We start from the raw sequence: 15,156 nt of genomic DNA, 5'->3' as shown, positions 1-15,156 counted from the left end.
GTAAGTCAATATTTTTTTCATTACGGTTTTAATAGTCAATCTCAATTATAGAGGTATTTTGGGGGCAAAGTAGTTGATGCCCCAAGCACTGGCTGGTGCCCTAAGCACTCTGCTTCCTCTGCTTTATGTCTAGCAGTGGTCCTGCAGCCCAGTCCAGTTTATTGCCCAGGTGAGTAGGCCTACCCCTAACTGTACAGTACTTGTAGGTGCAGAGTGTCTTTTAGGCACCAGAGGTGGGGTGGTCCTCCTGAAGTCAAGCACCTTGGTTTTGGTGGCGTTCAGCTACAGCTGGTTATTCCAGCACGAAATTATCCAGTCCCCCGACATTCTCTTTTAGGTTTCAACCCAATGTCTTAAAGGTACAATGTGCAGAAAATTGTCAAAAAAGGAACTGCAGCTATGCTGCTCATTGAATCTTTGCCTATTGCCAAATTTGATCTTTTCATGAAAGTTAACTAAGTAATGAACTAATATTTTCTAGTATGGCCCAAGTACAGTCATTTTTGCAGCTAAAATGGCTATTTCTGGAAATTCAAAATGGTGGACAATGGAGAAGGTCCCCCTTTTAATGTATGAAAAGTGCAATTTTCCAAGTCATAACTTAGAATGTAATGGTGGTGGTAAGTATTCATGAAAAAGGAATGGGTAGCATGAATTCTGGAAATAAAAAAACTAAAACATCTTGCACAGTGTACCTTTAAAGGGCCCTATGCTGATTAAGATGCACAACAACACAAAAAAATGGCTTGCTGTTCCAATTCTTTTAGAGACAACTGCACTAATGAAGACAAGATGTGTTAACTCGCTTTTCATGTGGAATTTAGAGGGTTTGCATCTGAACCTCTTTGTAATTTTATGTTTTCCCTGGACCCTGGTAATATGAAGTTATTATTAGGGAGTTGTCATTCTTCTTCTTATTATTATGATGCTCTCAATTTGCACTCCTGGACGTTTGGTGTCAAGTACACACACACACTCACACGCACGCACACGCGCACACACACACGCACACACACACACACACACACACACACACACACACACACACACACACACACACACACACACACACACACACACACACACACACCTTACACAACTCTTGAGATTTAGGGAATGTAGACTCTGGCTCTTTTAGGACAGTAGAGGGCGGACATGCGCCTAAACTGAGCGCTACTCGCCCATTAAACCCTCAAAGAAGAAGAAGAAGAAGAAGACGTTTGGTGTCGCCATAGTTCTTTGGGATACAGTACGCCACTTGGAGAAAGATGAGAAGGAATAGTGAAAATAAACAATGAAGAATACTCTGTATGCATAAAATAATCGCCAAGGCGTTTGAAAACCCTGACAAAAGCAAGTCAGTAATTTGACCCTAATGGACGTGGTAAGTGCCATACTAAATGCGTCTACTAGTACTGCCGTTTAGTGCTGCTACGGACTACCTACCCGTGTATTCTCCTAAACTGAAACTCTCTGGGTAGGCTACGGAGCATCTTGTATGGCTCGTATTTTTTTTTAACACGCGGTGTGTTTGCATTATGAGTTTGTTTGTCAAACAGTCCGACGTGCAAAAAGTAAAATTGCTCTCCCGTTTTTCTACGAACCCTGGCGATTTCATCACAAAGAAGACAATAGCCACATCTAGAAGACAGCTGATCAACCTTGCACTCAGCTGTGACGATTAAGCACGCTTGAAAACACTTTCTGAACCAGTAGGTAGATTATATTGACATTATGGAAAATTACTGTGCGCCATTACAGTAGCTTACTATGGCCTACTGATGATGCACACATGAAAACATAGACAGTAGGCCCTACCCTACCCCCGAATAGGACAAAGACAAGATGACAGGATGAGTGCAGAGCCTAAATGCATTATTGCAAAGGTGCACTACATTCTAGTAAATTATCTGCAGCCTTTTGGAATAAGGGCAGTCAGAGGGTAACATGCCTGTTGGTCCTAGTAAAGTGAAGTGAAAGCCCAACTTGGAAACTCATATTCCCATTGTCATTGTGACACAGCACTCCACAGCACACAAGTGTTCACTGCACACTGTACACAACGAAATTGCATTTATGCTTCACCCCCGTGCAAGGGGGCAGCCCCCAATGGCGCCCCAAGGGAGCAGTGCGGCAGGACGGTACCATGCTCAGGGTACCATACCTCAGTCATGGAGAAGGACCCTGATTACTGTAACTAAGGGATGCGATACACCATCAGAGGTGTCAAAAGTAAAAGTACATTCATTAGCACATGACATGGCTATTGCACCCATCCAAAGGCTGCCGCTTCGACTCCCAACCCGCCAGGGTGAGGGGGGAGTAATTAACTAGTGCTCTCCCTCATCCTCCTCCATGACTGAGGTACCCTGAGCATGGTACCGTCCTGCTGCACTGCATCCTTGGGGCGCCATTGGGGGCTGCTCCTTTGCACGGGTGAGGCATAAATGCAATTTTGTTGTGTGCACTTGTGTGCTGTGGAGAGCTATGTCACGATGACAATGGGAGTTTGAGTTTCCTAATTGGGCTTTCACACAAGCTTTCACTTTCATTTAGGCCGACTAATGAAAGTGAAAGCCCACCTGGGAAACTCCATCTCCCATCGTCATTTGTGACACAGCACACAACGAAATTGCATTTATGCCTCACCTGTGAAACGTGTGTACACGGTGGGACTGTGCCATGCTCAGGGTACCTCAATCATGGAGGAGGGTGGGGGAGAAGCCTGGTTAATTACTCCGCCCACCAATATGGCCGGCTGGGAGTTGAACCTGCAACCTTTGGCCACTTACCCATGACTGAGGTAGATAGACCATGCTGTTACTGAAAAACAACTTAAACATCTAACAAGAACCCACCACAAACTTGATCCTACCAGTGCAGAGTCAGCTGATCTGATCGTAAGAAGTACACAAGTCTACTGGTTACTCAGATAAGTTTACATGCGTCTGAAAGAAACTTATTCTTTTTTTTTACTTTTACTTTTGACACTGCTGTACATCATCATCAGAGATGGTGTGCCTTTGCCTATGTTTCCACAGTCGTGGGCCATGCTATTTAACGGCGGCTCAGTACGTCATGCTGACCATTTGGGGCAGCTCGTAAGGGATTGCATGTCACGCCCTCCCCCCCAACCTATGAAACCAAAGTGTCATCCTTGGTCCTGTTGTAGGCTTTGCTGTTGGAGACGCAGGAGAGAGAGGCAGAGTCCTCTCAGACGTTGAGTGACCACACATCAGCCACCCAGCTGCTGAGGCTGCAAGTGGAAGACCTGCAGAAGAGATTGCAGGAGAAAGAGGACAAACTCTCAGAAGCCCAACAGGTAGTGTGGACAATCCATAGCAGTCACAAAGAAACTTGTATAATGTTGGTCAGCAGAAATCTGACCGGAACATTGCAGTGTAATTACATGTGAGGAATATTCCGTTTTCAAACGGAATGGTGGTAGTGTTCATCACGAGTCATGTCAACTCTATTCATTTTGAATGTGGCAGACTAGTGTCCCTCTGAATATTGCTGTTGCAGAACGCTGTTCCACACATGTTAACGGAAAATCCTGTAACTGGTTTTGGACCAAATACTGTCCATGTTTTAATGTTTTAAAGTCAGAGGTGTGCTCAGTCCTTTTAGAAAGATGAAAAAAGTAGGCCTATTCTTGTGGGTGCTCTTTGGTTCAATGTTCAATGTCAAAAAGTTCCTTGAAAAGAGAAAAAAAACTTTTCTTCTCCAAAGCACTCCAAAAAGTATAGTTAAAAATGTCTTTATTATTATGACGTGTCCATTAAGGACTTTAAAATTGCCCTCGTGTAGCAGCAGTTGAGCTTTCTTCAGGGCATGCCTTCAGGGCAAGGCTCAACTGCCGCTACGCATGGGCAATTTTAAAGTCCTTAATGGACATGTCATAATAATAAAGAGATTTTTAACTATACTTTTTGGAGTGCCTTGGTGAAGAAACGTTTTTTCTCTTTTCAAGCAACTTACTGTCAATGTTTCGATTGAAACAGGAATACACTATGCTGGGATCTGTGCTCATTGCAGTTAAACCCTGTACATGAGGACGGCATGCATGCGTTTTTCTTTGTAACTTAGTAACTGATGACTTTGTAGGTTTCCAAAAACGCACATAGTCCTTCAAATATGTATGGACACATGGACTTACCACTTTACTTTATATACTCCTGTTTTCTTGTCCTCGTTTGCAACACTGTGTGTGTGTGTGTGTGTGTGTGTGTGTGTGTGTGTGTGTGTGTGTGTGTGTGTGTGTGTGTGTGTGTGTGTGTGTGTGTGTGTGTGTGTGTGTGTGTGTGTGTGTGTGTGTGTGTAACAGGTTATCAGAGGTTTACGAGATGAGATTCTTGTTCTTCAGAGGCAGCTGAAGGCTGAGAGGAGGTAGGAGTTTAGACGATATGGAAAAAGGACTTGCTTTGTCCATTTTGTTTTGTCCAATTTCAATTTCATTTTCCAATGTCATTATCTGTTTCTTGTTTTTCTCACAATTAGGACTATACTGTAGAAATTCGAATCACATTACACTGAGAATAAAATGACACATGACTCTTTGAGCTGCCAAAGTTCTATCTTATATCGTCGCACACGCAAGAAAATCTTGCCCGACAATCGCTTGCAATGGTCCTGGGGTTTAATGTTCCACCGATTGTCGTAAGGGGGATTTTCAGCCGAGAATCCGGCTGATAATTGTGTAGTTTGAGCCTAGCTTAAGTTTCATCTATACATCATTCCTGTGTTAACTGTCCGTTATTGATCTTCCAGGAAGTCCCAGGATGTAGTGCAAAAGCCAGCCAGGAAACCACACAAGGTCCAACTCAAAAGAGTAAATAAGGTATCTGTTAGTATTATTGTCTATGTTTGCTGTTTTGTGCAAGATGTGTCATTTATTTTTCAATATTATGGGGGCGTTGGCAGGCTGTTCAGAACGGCTGGCATACAACATCTGTCTGTACTCTGTACTCTGTTCACCCGCGACTCAAAACATCAACCAGTTATTAAAGGGACACTGTGCAGGAAATGGTCAAAAAGGTACTGCAACAATGCTGTTCATTGAAACTGGGCTGCCTATTGCCACATTTGATTTTAACATGAAAGTCTACTAAGTAATAAACAAATATTTTCTACTATGGTCCAAGTAGAGTCATTTTTGCAGCTAAAAATTGCTATTTTTGGACATTCAAAATGGCGGACCATGGAGAAGATCCCCCTTTTCATGTATGAAAAGTGCAATTTTTCCAGTCATAATGAATACTTAGAATTTGATGCTGGTGGTAAGTATTCATGAAAAAGGTAACAGTAGTGAATGGGCAGCATGAATTCTGGAAATAAACAACTAAAAATCTCACACAGTGTCCTTTTAAGTCACTTCTACTCTACTAACTCTGCTCATTTTACTTTCACTTCACAGGTCAGTCAGCCCAGTTCCCCTTCCTCAGAGCACGTCCACACTGCCCTCTCAGATTCCCTCCACAACGATGCAACATCAACGCGGAGAAGGCTTTCATTGAGGTCATCAGTTAGACTGGAGGACTGGGGACCCAAAGTCGACCCAGACGGAGTGCTTTTGTTGCCACCAGTGGAGCAAAATGATGATGTTGACGATGAGGATGACACCAATGATGATGATTACATCCCTGATGAAGCTGATGACATCATTGACATCAATGGTGATAATGATGACATCCCTGATGGTAAATTCTGAAACATCCTCTACCTCTGCTCTGATCAGATTTATGGTCAGTTTAACCTCCCTGCTAAAGTAATCTCTAAGTTGCAGATATATTAAAATTGGTCGATTCCTCAGTTAAAACTTTTACTAAAGTTCTTTGAAGCTCCCCTCTGTAATTACAGAACATTGCTGTTATTCCACGAGAGATCCTGTGTTTAAACCTTAGACCAGGGATGTCAAAATCAAAATTGTGGGCCGAACTCAATATTTAATTTTAAAAATGGACAGAAATTGTGCATGCATGCACTTAATACTCAAAGTTATCATGTAGGTAGTTAAAATGTGCCTGCACATTGTGTTCCATATGAGTGTAAGTCTTTCATTGGCCTTGGCCCACTGATATTCGTGTGACACGCCAATTTTCATGCTCAAGTACTGTTATGCTATACATAAGTGGGCCAACTATGACGCACATTTGAAACGATCTTGCGGGCAAAATATTATTATTTTGCGGGCCACATTTGGCCCCCGGGCCTAAGTTTGACATCCCTGCCTTAGATCCTATCTGGTTCTTATTTATACAGAGGGAGGAAAGAGTTAGTACACCTCTTGAGATTTCGTACATTTCTGCCGAAATGTTCATAAAACACGGTCCGATATTATACATTTACAGACATTTACAGACTGACATCAAAGTACAAGACAGGACAAATAACAGTTTAATAACAGCAAAGTGATGATGTGATAAAAAATACTGGGCATTTAATATTGGTGATGGTGAGTGACAGTGATGGACCAGTGATAAACCAGAGTTCAGCACCCTGATGGACTAGTGGATAAAACTGTTGGTCAGTCTGGTGGTTCTGGACTGGAGGCTGCTGTATCTCTTTCCGGAGGGCAGGACTGATCAGGTTGTGTGCTGGGTGGGTCTCATCCCTCACAATTGTTAGGTCTTTGCGGCGAGGCGGGTGGTCTAGATGTCTTACAGAGAGGGGAGAGATGCCTTGATGATCTTTTCTGGCTTTCCTGTTGTGGTCAGTGCAGCTCCCGCCGCATATGCTCTCAATGGTTCCTCTGTAGAAGGTGGTCATGGTGGCTGGTGGGGCACTGGTATGCCTCAGTTTGCGCAGGAAGTATTGAAATGGAAAATGTATTGAAACTAGGGGTGGAACGGCTCACAAAATTCACGGTTCGGTTCATTCATAGCACGGTATCAAGGTCACGGTTTTCGGTCCTCTACGGTTCTTTTTTTTAGTTCATGATAAATGGTGCACTGGGAATATTAAACCATATTTATATAACTGCAATTATAAAGTGATGATGCGCAAGTTGAATCAGCTGTCGTCAGCTGATGTGCGCTGTCTGAGCCTTCCAAATGCTCTCTTTCAAGTGGCTAATAGAATCAGACTTATCACTAAATATCCTACATATGGTTTGTATAGGCTTATAATGTGAAAATGGTGTGATTTTAATTGTGTCATCCTCTGATTGGTCTTATATGCTAATGTGTTAATCAGAGAGACTGGATAAGATACTCCTAGAATGAATTGCGGTTTGCCACGGACTGCATTTCACGGTTCGGTGTGGTGTTTGAATTGTACGGTTTCGGTTTTCGGTGCGGTTTGTACCATCCCTAATTGAAACGGTCTATGATTTCTCATTTTGCAAACCCTTATTTGTCATTGACCCATATAATTATGAAGAAACTGTCAATACAGCCAACCTGACTTCACAAACATTTTCCAAATGCAATGTTAAAATATTAAGGATGCTGTGCTTTTGAAATATTCATAAATAAATAAGTTTGTCCTCTTTCCCAGGTCAGAGGACACAGGAAATGTCACGGTTCGCTGCCAGACAACCGAAGCTCAAAGCGAAGAACAAAGAGAAGCGCAAAGAGTCACAAAGCACGAAGAGGACATCCAGAGAAGCCAGAGTTCATGAATGCATGACTTGTGGGAAGCGGTTTGCAAAACCATCTCTCCTCCGCTATCACGAAAGAATACACACTACGGAAAAACCGTATCCTTGTGAACTTTGTGGAAAATCCTTCAGTCAGGAACATTATGTTACGATGCACTTTAAAAGGTGTCATGACAATGAACAGAGACGTGTCGTAAAAGAGAAAATTCACCAATGTCAGGAATGTGGGAAAATGTTTTCCAGCATTGGCAGCCTGAAAGTTCATCAGCAGATGCACACTGGAGAAAGACCATTTTCCTGTAAACTGTGTGACAAAAGTTATTTCAGTCTCAGTAGCCTGCAAAGTCATGAAAAAGCCCACGCTGGCGTTAAACCCTTCATGTGTTCGGAGTGTGGGCAGGGGTTTACCTCATCTTCAAAACTAACGGTACACATGCGCAAGCATACGGGCGAGAAACCCTTTCAGTGCTCCCAGTGTCCTAAGGCCTTCCCATGTGTATACAGTCTGAAGGCACACCTCCAGATCCATGCTGGTGACAAGCCACATGCCTGCCCGGACTGTGGACTGACTTTCTTGAAGGCCTCAACCCTCCGCAGGCATTCAATTACGCACACTGGGGTCAGGCCTCATCTCTGTGTTGTTTGTGGAAAGTCGTTTGGTCAAGCTGGTGTCCTCAAGACACACCTACTTGTTCACACTGGCGAGAAACCCCACCGTTGCACCATCTGTGGTGAGAGATTCAGCTACGTACAGATGCTCCAGACCCACCAGAAGCGAACACATTGTGGAAGAGAACAAAAAGAGCAGGCATCTAGAGAGCAAGATGAGAACTCAACTGCAGGAACCTGATAAACCCCAAACACCAGGATAGGTCTAAGCCCTTGGTCTCCAAATAAAGGCCTGTGGGCCAAATCCAGCTCCCGGGCATGGCAGACATTAGGCCCGCCATGAGGTCAGAACAAATGAAAACATGAAACTTCAGTGGGTCATACAGTATCTCTCCAAATCACTCACTGAGAGCTAGATCTTATGCTAACAGACATTGCTAATAGATATTGACAATCAGACATTTACAAGAAGGGAAGACGGTGTAGCGAAGGGGAGTAGAGTTGCCCAGCTGGGACTTGAACGCAGACCTTCTGGGGTAGTAAACTGGGGCTCTGACAGCTACACCAAAGAGCCAGGCTCCTTGGCGTGACAGTCAGAACAAACCCACAACCCTAGTGATGGTCACTCCCATCACACTGCCTTCCCCTTCGGGAAGCACTTCACACACTCATGGTGTCCCTCAAGCGCCTGCCCATCATGCTTCTCCCATCCAGTGCCCCATCATCAATGCTTCACCCTTCACTGGGGTCCCTCACACCGGGGTCACCAATCCTGGGAGTCCCTCACATGGAATTACGGCTCACACACAATGGTAAGGCTTCCGATGGCCTCACGGTAGCCATCCCACTTCTTACACCATTTGTAGCGAAGGGGAGTACTTAGAGTTGCCCAGCTGGGACTCGAACCCAGACCTTCTGGGGTAGTAAACTTGGGCTCTGACCACTACATTGGCGTGACAGTCAGAACACACCCACAACCCTAGTGATGGTCACTCCATCACAGACGGAAAAAACAAATCTGTTCTCTTTCCAGACATCTAATTTGTTTCTCGTTGTGTTGGGGTGTTAGTTTGGCCCGCAGCCTCAGTTGCTCTAAGCTTACGTCAGGGGTGTCAAACTCATTTTGGTCCGGGGGCCGCATACAACCCATGTGGACCTCAAGCGGGCCGCATTAGTAACATCATCGCAAAAAAAAAAAAAGTAAAGTAAAGTGTTCAGTACTATCACGTTTTAAATGTGTTGAATATGTAGAAAGCAATGCAATACTGATGATCCTATGTAAAATTTCCTTGACTTCATTCATTCATTGCCAACCGTCAATTAAATAAATATTGAACAGTTCTTGTGGCAGGGGGTCTGGGGGTTTCCCCCCAGAATTTTTTTTATTTCTTATATGTAATTTCCTGCATTTTCACGCATTCTAACATCCCGTTTCCAGTTTGAGCTTAATAGGAACCAATACAAATCCAATTATATTTCTTATTTAATTACAACCAATACCAATACAATACGAATAAGAAGTATTAACATTTTATCTCTATTTATGAGGTCTATAATATATGAGCTTTATCAAATGCCTGTCACAGTACAAATTTACTATTTATAAGAAGTGTGATGTGCACTTCACTACATATATACAGTGTAACAGAGGGACCATTGGGTTAATGTCATGCAGGTCTCGATTTTGCCCCGAGGACCGTAATTGCGCATTTCGGTTATTTCATTTAAAAAAAAAAAAAAATGTAAAAAAAAAACCAAACAAACAAATTTTTTTTTTTTTTTTTTACATCCGGGCCGGATGGAACCCTCTGGCGGGCCGGATGCGGCCCGCGGGCCGTATGTTTGACACCCCTGGCTTACGTAATTTGGCCCTCGGAAAAGTAATTGGGAGACCAGACCACTGGTCCAAGCAATGATAAGGGGCACTCTCATTGGCCACTCTCACCTAGATGGCAATCGCAGGGAAGTGATGACCGAGAAATGTGAATGGCAGTCAATGGGGCTAAATGATCAAATATTTTCTACTCCGATTTCCAGTTAACCCCACAGTTTACACATTTCCTGTTAAGAACTCTGATTGGTATTATGTAAGGGGAGGTCAAGTTTTGGTGTTTTCGTGGTCTCTCACCTGAATAGATCATTTCAATCTGTACTGGCTAGCATTCTGTTTATGTACTGTACATGGATTTGGCCTCATAAATTTGGCCACAGTTTGCCGACTCATTTTACAATATTTTAGAGGTGTATCTTACTCTACTAGAAGACGTTTGATTGTGGCATTCAGTTCAGTTGAAGAGTATGGTCATTGGTCAACAACAGTCTCCTAATTCAGTAAGTAATGCTTCTGAGACACACCAACCTTTTTCATGCCAAGCCAAGTATTATATGCGTGCTAGTTGCCCATTTGGGTGAAGGAAATGTAAACACAAGCATGAGACGCTGTGCAAGTAAATAGTAGCCAATCGATATTTTGGCGATGTAATGCGCTATGCTCAATGCGCTATGCTCGAAACTTTTCCATGACACCATGCACTAAAGACCTCAGTGCACTGTGAGTACATGCACTAACTGTCAGTGCACTGACGCAAGTGCGCGATATGAGACACAGGCAATGATATTGATATGCAGTAGTTCCAGGAAGTGAGCATCAAACATAGAAAGTGCAGTAAAAGTAAAGGTAATTCATTTTTATTATTTCATCATTGTTTGTTATGTAGTGGTCCTGTGTTAGTCTCTAGCGAATTATTTGAATCTACATGAATCATGTCACCAACCGACTTCCTGTACCTCGGTTGCCTCAACTTTGACTGAGATGTAGCCTAATTGTGGAAATGTTTTTTTTTTAGTATATCAGTAGTATGCAGTAAATACTACATTTGTAGGCTACATGACAACTATTTTGTAACCATGCCTTTATCTGCGATGTGATGATGTTTGTTTTTTACAATGTTTGTGTGCACCCTTAGCCAAAAAAGTGTATTGATGTGAACTGTAATTATAGGCCTACTACTTTTGTACTGAAGTGTACTATGAGTATACTGATTAAGAGTACACTTTTTATAAATATTATTGTATCCTTCCAGTTTATAAGAAATTGTACTTTTTAAACACCTCATACTAAATTGGAACATTTTAAGTAAATGCAAGTAGCCTATACTAGTGGGTCATGTTAAGTGTACTGTAAGAGTCTTTCGAGTATACTCCGAAGTAGGCTATTGAATTGTGTAAATTAAATAATGTAACCTAATGTTTTCTAAACGGTGTTGGGGCTATTTCAGACTGGCAGGGCATTAATTACAAGCACCCTAGCAATTCTCATTCACTTTACAGTCATACGCAATTCAGACCGTTCAACCACTGTAGTTCAGACAATTCAACTTCAACAGTTCAGTATATAGGCCTAAGTAGCTGACAGCTGTAGGCCAATGGTTTAAGGAGCTGTAAGTTGTGGGTTGAAATCCTGCCTGAACCAATTGAAAATGTCTGAATTGTGTATTGTAAATCGCTATAGCACAGGTGTCACCCATAGGGCCTATATGGTTTCGTTAATTAATTTCGTCCGAAGAAGTATTAAATTTGTATACTTTCTAGTACACTGGAAGTAAATAAACACTTTAATTATACTGAAGTATAATCATTTTGCTAAGGGCAGCTCTTTGGGCAGTTTCTCCTATGGTGATATTGCACTTTAAACAATTAAAAAAAAGATATATATAAATAAAGTCCAGTTGCGTACAACCTTGTTAGCCTTTCTTCTTCTTCTTCTTCTTCTTCGTCTTCTTCTTCTTCTTCTTCTTCTTCTTCTTCTTCTTCTTCTTCTTCTTCTTCTTCTTCTTCATCAGCAGTTATATAACTACTTGTGTTTCTTTTGTTGGTCAGCACTGGTATGCCTACTAGTCAGCAAGCAGGAATGTATCATTTTCTTACATTATCCCAATTTTTAATCCATCACTTTCAGTCACTCTCCTTCTTGCACATGCCCAATGTCTCTTTATAGTAATTTTATGTTTTCAGTCTCTGCAGGGTTTCCCGTTAATAGCAAGTTATTTAGTATGAAGTCATAACCCAAAGTTAGTTGTAGCACAGCCCTTTTAGAAGTCTAGATCCATTTGCACTCCTGGACCGTTGGTGGCGCCGGTGAGTTTTTGTAGTACGACAACACCACTGAATCTGGAGAAGGAATCATTGTAAACAAATAATAACTTTCGCATGCACGCGATCGTCGTAACAAACCTGAAAAAAGCAAGTCAATAACTTTACCCTCATGGACACAGTAAGTGCTGTATTAAATGCGTATTAGTACAAGTGCTGTTCAGAACAGTTTCGGACTACCAACTAACCCGCGAAGGCAATTAATTTGAAACTAGCCTTCCTACTCTGCAAGACTCCTGAAAGATTGACTATGCATGAGTTTTCTTAAACAAATGGCGTGTTTGCATTATTGTTGTGTTTGTCTAACAGTACTGGGTGCAAAAGGAAAATAGTAAAAATCCCACTCATTTTTTTTCTTCGAACGCAGGCGATTCCATCAAGTAGTAGACAGATTAACCATGTGCTCCTTGCAGTCAGTCTCTTGACTCGTGACGAAAATGCACCTCTGGAAAAAACCGTTCTAAATCAGTAGCCAGATCAAATATGTTCGTATTATAGTACGTCTTTAAACAAAAATGTAGAAACAGACTCACCACCCCCTCACTCTAAATAAGACAAAAAAAGAGATGGCATTTTAAAGAACAATGCAGTGGGATGCTGTTATTCAGAAGCAATTAGGCCTACAGAGGTCTGATGGTCATTCTACATTCAAGTGTTTTAGACCTAGTAGCGCTATAAGAAATGATCCGGGAATGAATCAAAGCATGCCCAATGTAAGATTCACTGGCCTTGTAAGGAATGTGATCCAGTCATTCACTGTAGCCTACTATGCCTAATTGTTTCCACAGTCTTAGCCTTGTTAGTGGCTGGCCAGCAAATTCAGTGTCATGTTCAGTATCGTGTGCAGCTCTGATTGAATGGCACACAACCTCCCAACCTCTGAAATCAAAAGTGTCATCCGTGGTTCTACTGTAGGCTTTGCTTTTGGAGACGCAGGAGAGAGAGGCAGAGTCCTCTCAGACGTTGAGTGACCACACATCAGCCACCCAGCTGCTGAGGCTGCAAGTGGAAGACCTGCAGAAGAGACTGCAGGAGAAAGACCACAAACTCTCAGAGGCACAACAGGTAATGTAGCCAGTGGTCGAGCTGTAAAATTAAACGAGGGGGGATGGTCAGAGATGGATTCTGATTATTGGGGGTTCCGAGGTTTCTCTCTCGAGAAAATGTTGAAAATGGAATAAGACGGAATGCCCTCCCCATCGAGATCCGATCAACCATCTCCATCGACTCCTTCAAGAAGCAGCTGAAGACCCACCTTTTCACCCTTGCCTACTCCTAGCTGCCCAGGCGTCACAGCGTCCCAGTTGCCGCAGCGTCCTTACTCTGTTCACTACCAGCCCTGGCAGGGGGCTCCCCTAGGTGGCCGCTGGTCTCTACCTGAGGTTTCTTCCTGACTATATGGGTTTTTTTTTCTCAGACCTCATTGAGCTTTTCCCCCCTATAAGCTATGAATCAAGTGAAAAGGGAGTTTTTCCTCACCCCTGTTGCCACCAGGGGCCACGTCTGAGCGCCCAAATTAAGTGTGACTATCTATCACTAATGCTGGACCCTGCCACTGTGGACCTTATGCCTCTAAGAATCCTGGGCCCAACCTATGTGACCTTATGACTTTATCTATGTCTTCTTCTTTTGTCTTCTTGCTATTCTCTCTTGTTTCTGTCTCTCCTCTCTCTACTTCTTAACGTTGATGTTTCCCCCCCATTTGTTAAGCACTTTGAGTTGCATGCCTTGTATGATACAGTGCTATACAAATACATTTATTACTATTATTATTAAAATGTAGTTGTTAAAAAAAACAATTTAGCACTATGTGAAGGAGGGAGGTCTGTTTTAGAGGTGGATGATTTTTGACCATTTTCTTTGAGGGAGGTGGCACCCCCCATCCCCCTACAACTCGAGCCCTGACTGTAGCAGTAACAAAGAAAGTGTCCTATTGGTTGCAATTTAAGGTAGAATATGTAAATCTGTAGCAGTTTATTTCCAGAGATGATGCCCATTCACAAACATGCTTTTCACAGATGCTTACCAGCACAAACATGTCATCATCACAAGTACGCCTGCAACTAACAATTATTTTAATAGTCGACTAATCGACAGCTCTAGTCACGCTTAGTCAGGATTAGTCGCGGAAAAAAATAGACCGACAACCCCTCCAACAACCCTTCCCGGCCTTTAGCGGAGGGAAGTGAAAAAAATCGTACAGCTCACAATGAGTACATGATGGTAGCTTATTTTAGTCCAAGATACAACGTCCAATTCATACATGCTGGGCAATTTTAGGTTTCAATAAAGTAATAAAGCATTAGTAAAGTAAATAAAAAAGCATTGAATTAAATAAAACGATTAGTCGACAATGAAAATTCTTGTCGACTTATTTTTATAGTCGATTAGTCATGATTAGTCGACTAATCGTTGCAGCCCTAATCACAGGTATGTATTAGATTGGTAAAGTTACAGTTTTCATAGGCCTACGCTTTCTTTGTTGTATGGTATATTAGGCTACTTAAGCCATGAAAAGATCAATTTTGTGCATGGCAGCATGCATTTTGAAAATAAACGAGTAAAGTTACATACTCTGACCTTAAAACCCTGAAAATGAGAACAGTGTGTATGAGTTTTCCTTTGTAACATTGATAACCTTGTATATCTCCAACTATGTACCACCTCTGAGACATGGCTTTACTAGAGATATGTATGGAAATACCCAGAGCCATCTACAGGGGGAGTTTTGACAACCCGGGTACTGGAAGAAGATTTGCCACTTTTTTTCAATGTAGAGATGGTACAAGGAAATG

At 42.4% G+C, this 15,156-nt stretch overlaps 1 protein-coding gene across 1 annotated transcript in view; it reads left to right on the top strand.

Annotated features, from left to right (window-relative positions):
- Positions 1 to 15,156, top strand: part of LOC134447099 (uncharacterized) — an 87,521-nt gene that overhangs the window by 20,969 nt on the left and 51,396 nt on the right. Inside the window, exons 4-5 of the mRNA XM_063196387.1 lie at positions 3,173 to 3,322; positions 4,328 to 4,389. Coding sequence (XP_063052457.1) covers positions 3,173 to 3,322; positions 4,328 to 4,389 — 212 coding nt within the window. The remainder of the gene's footprint in view (positions 1 to 3,172; positions 3,323 to 4,327; positions 4,390 to 15,156) is intronic.

The sequence above is a fragment of the Engraulis encrasicolus genome, chromosome 1, assembly GCF_034702125.1.
Source record: "Engraulis encrasicolus isolate BLACKSEA-1 chromosome 1, IST_EnEncr_1.0, whole genome shotgun sequence".
NCBI lineage: Eukaryota > Metazoa > Chordata > Actinopteri > Clupeiformes > Engraulidae > Engraulis > Engraulis encrasicolus.
This window is presented reverse-complemented; position numbering and strand designations above follow the sequence as displayed.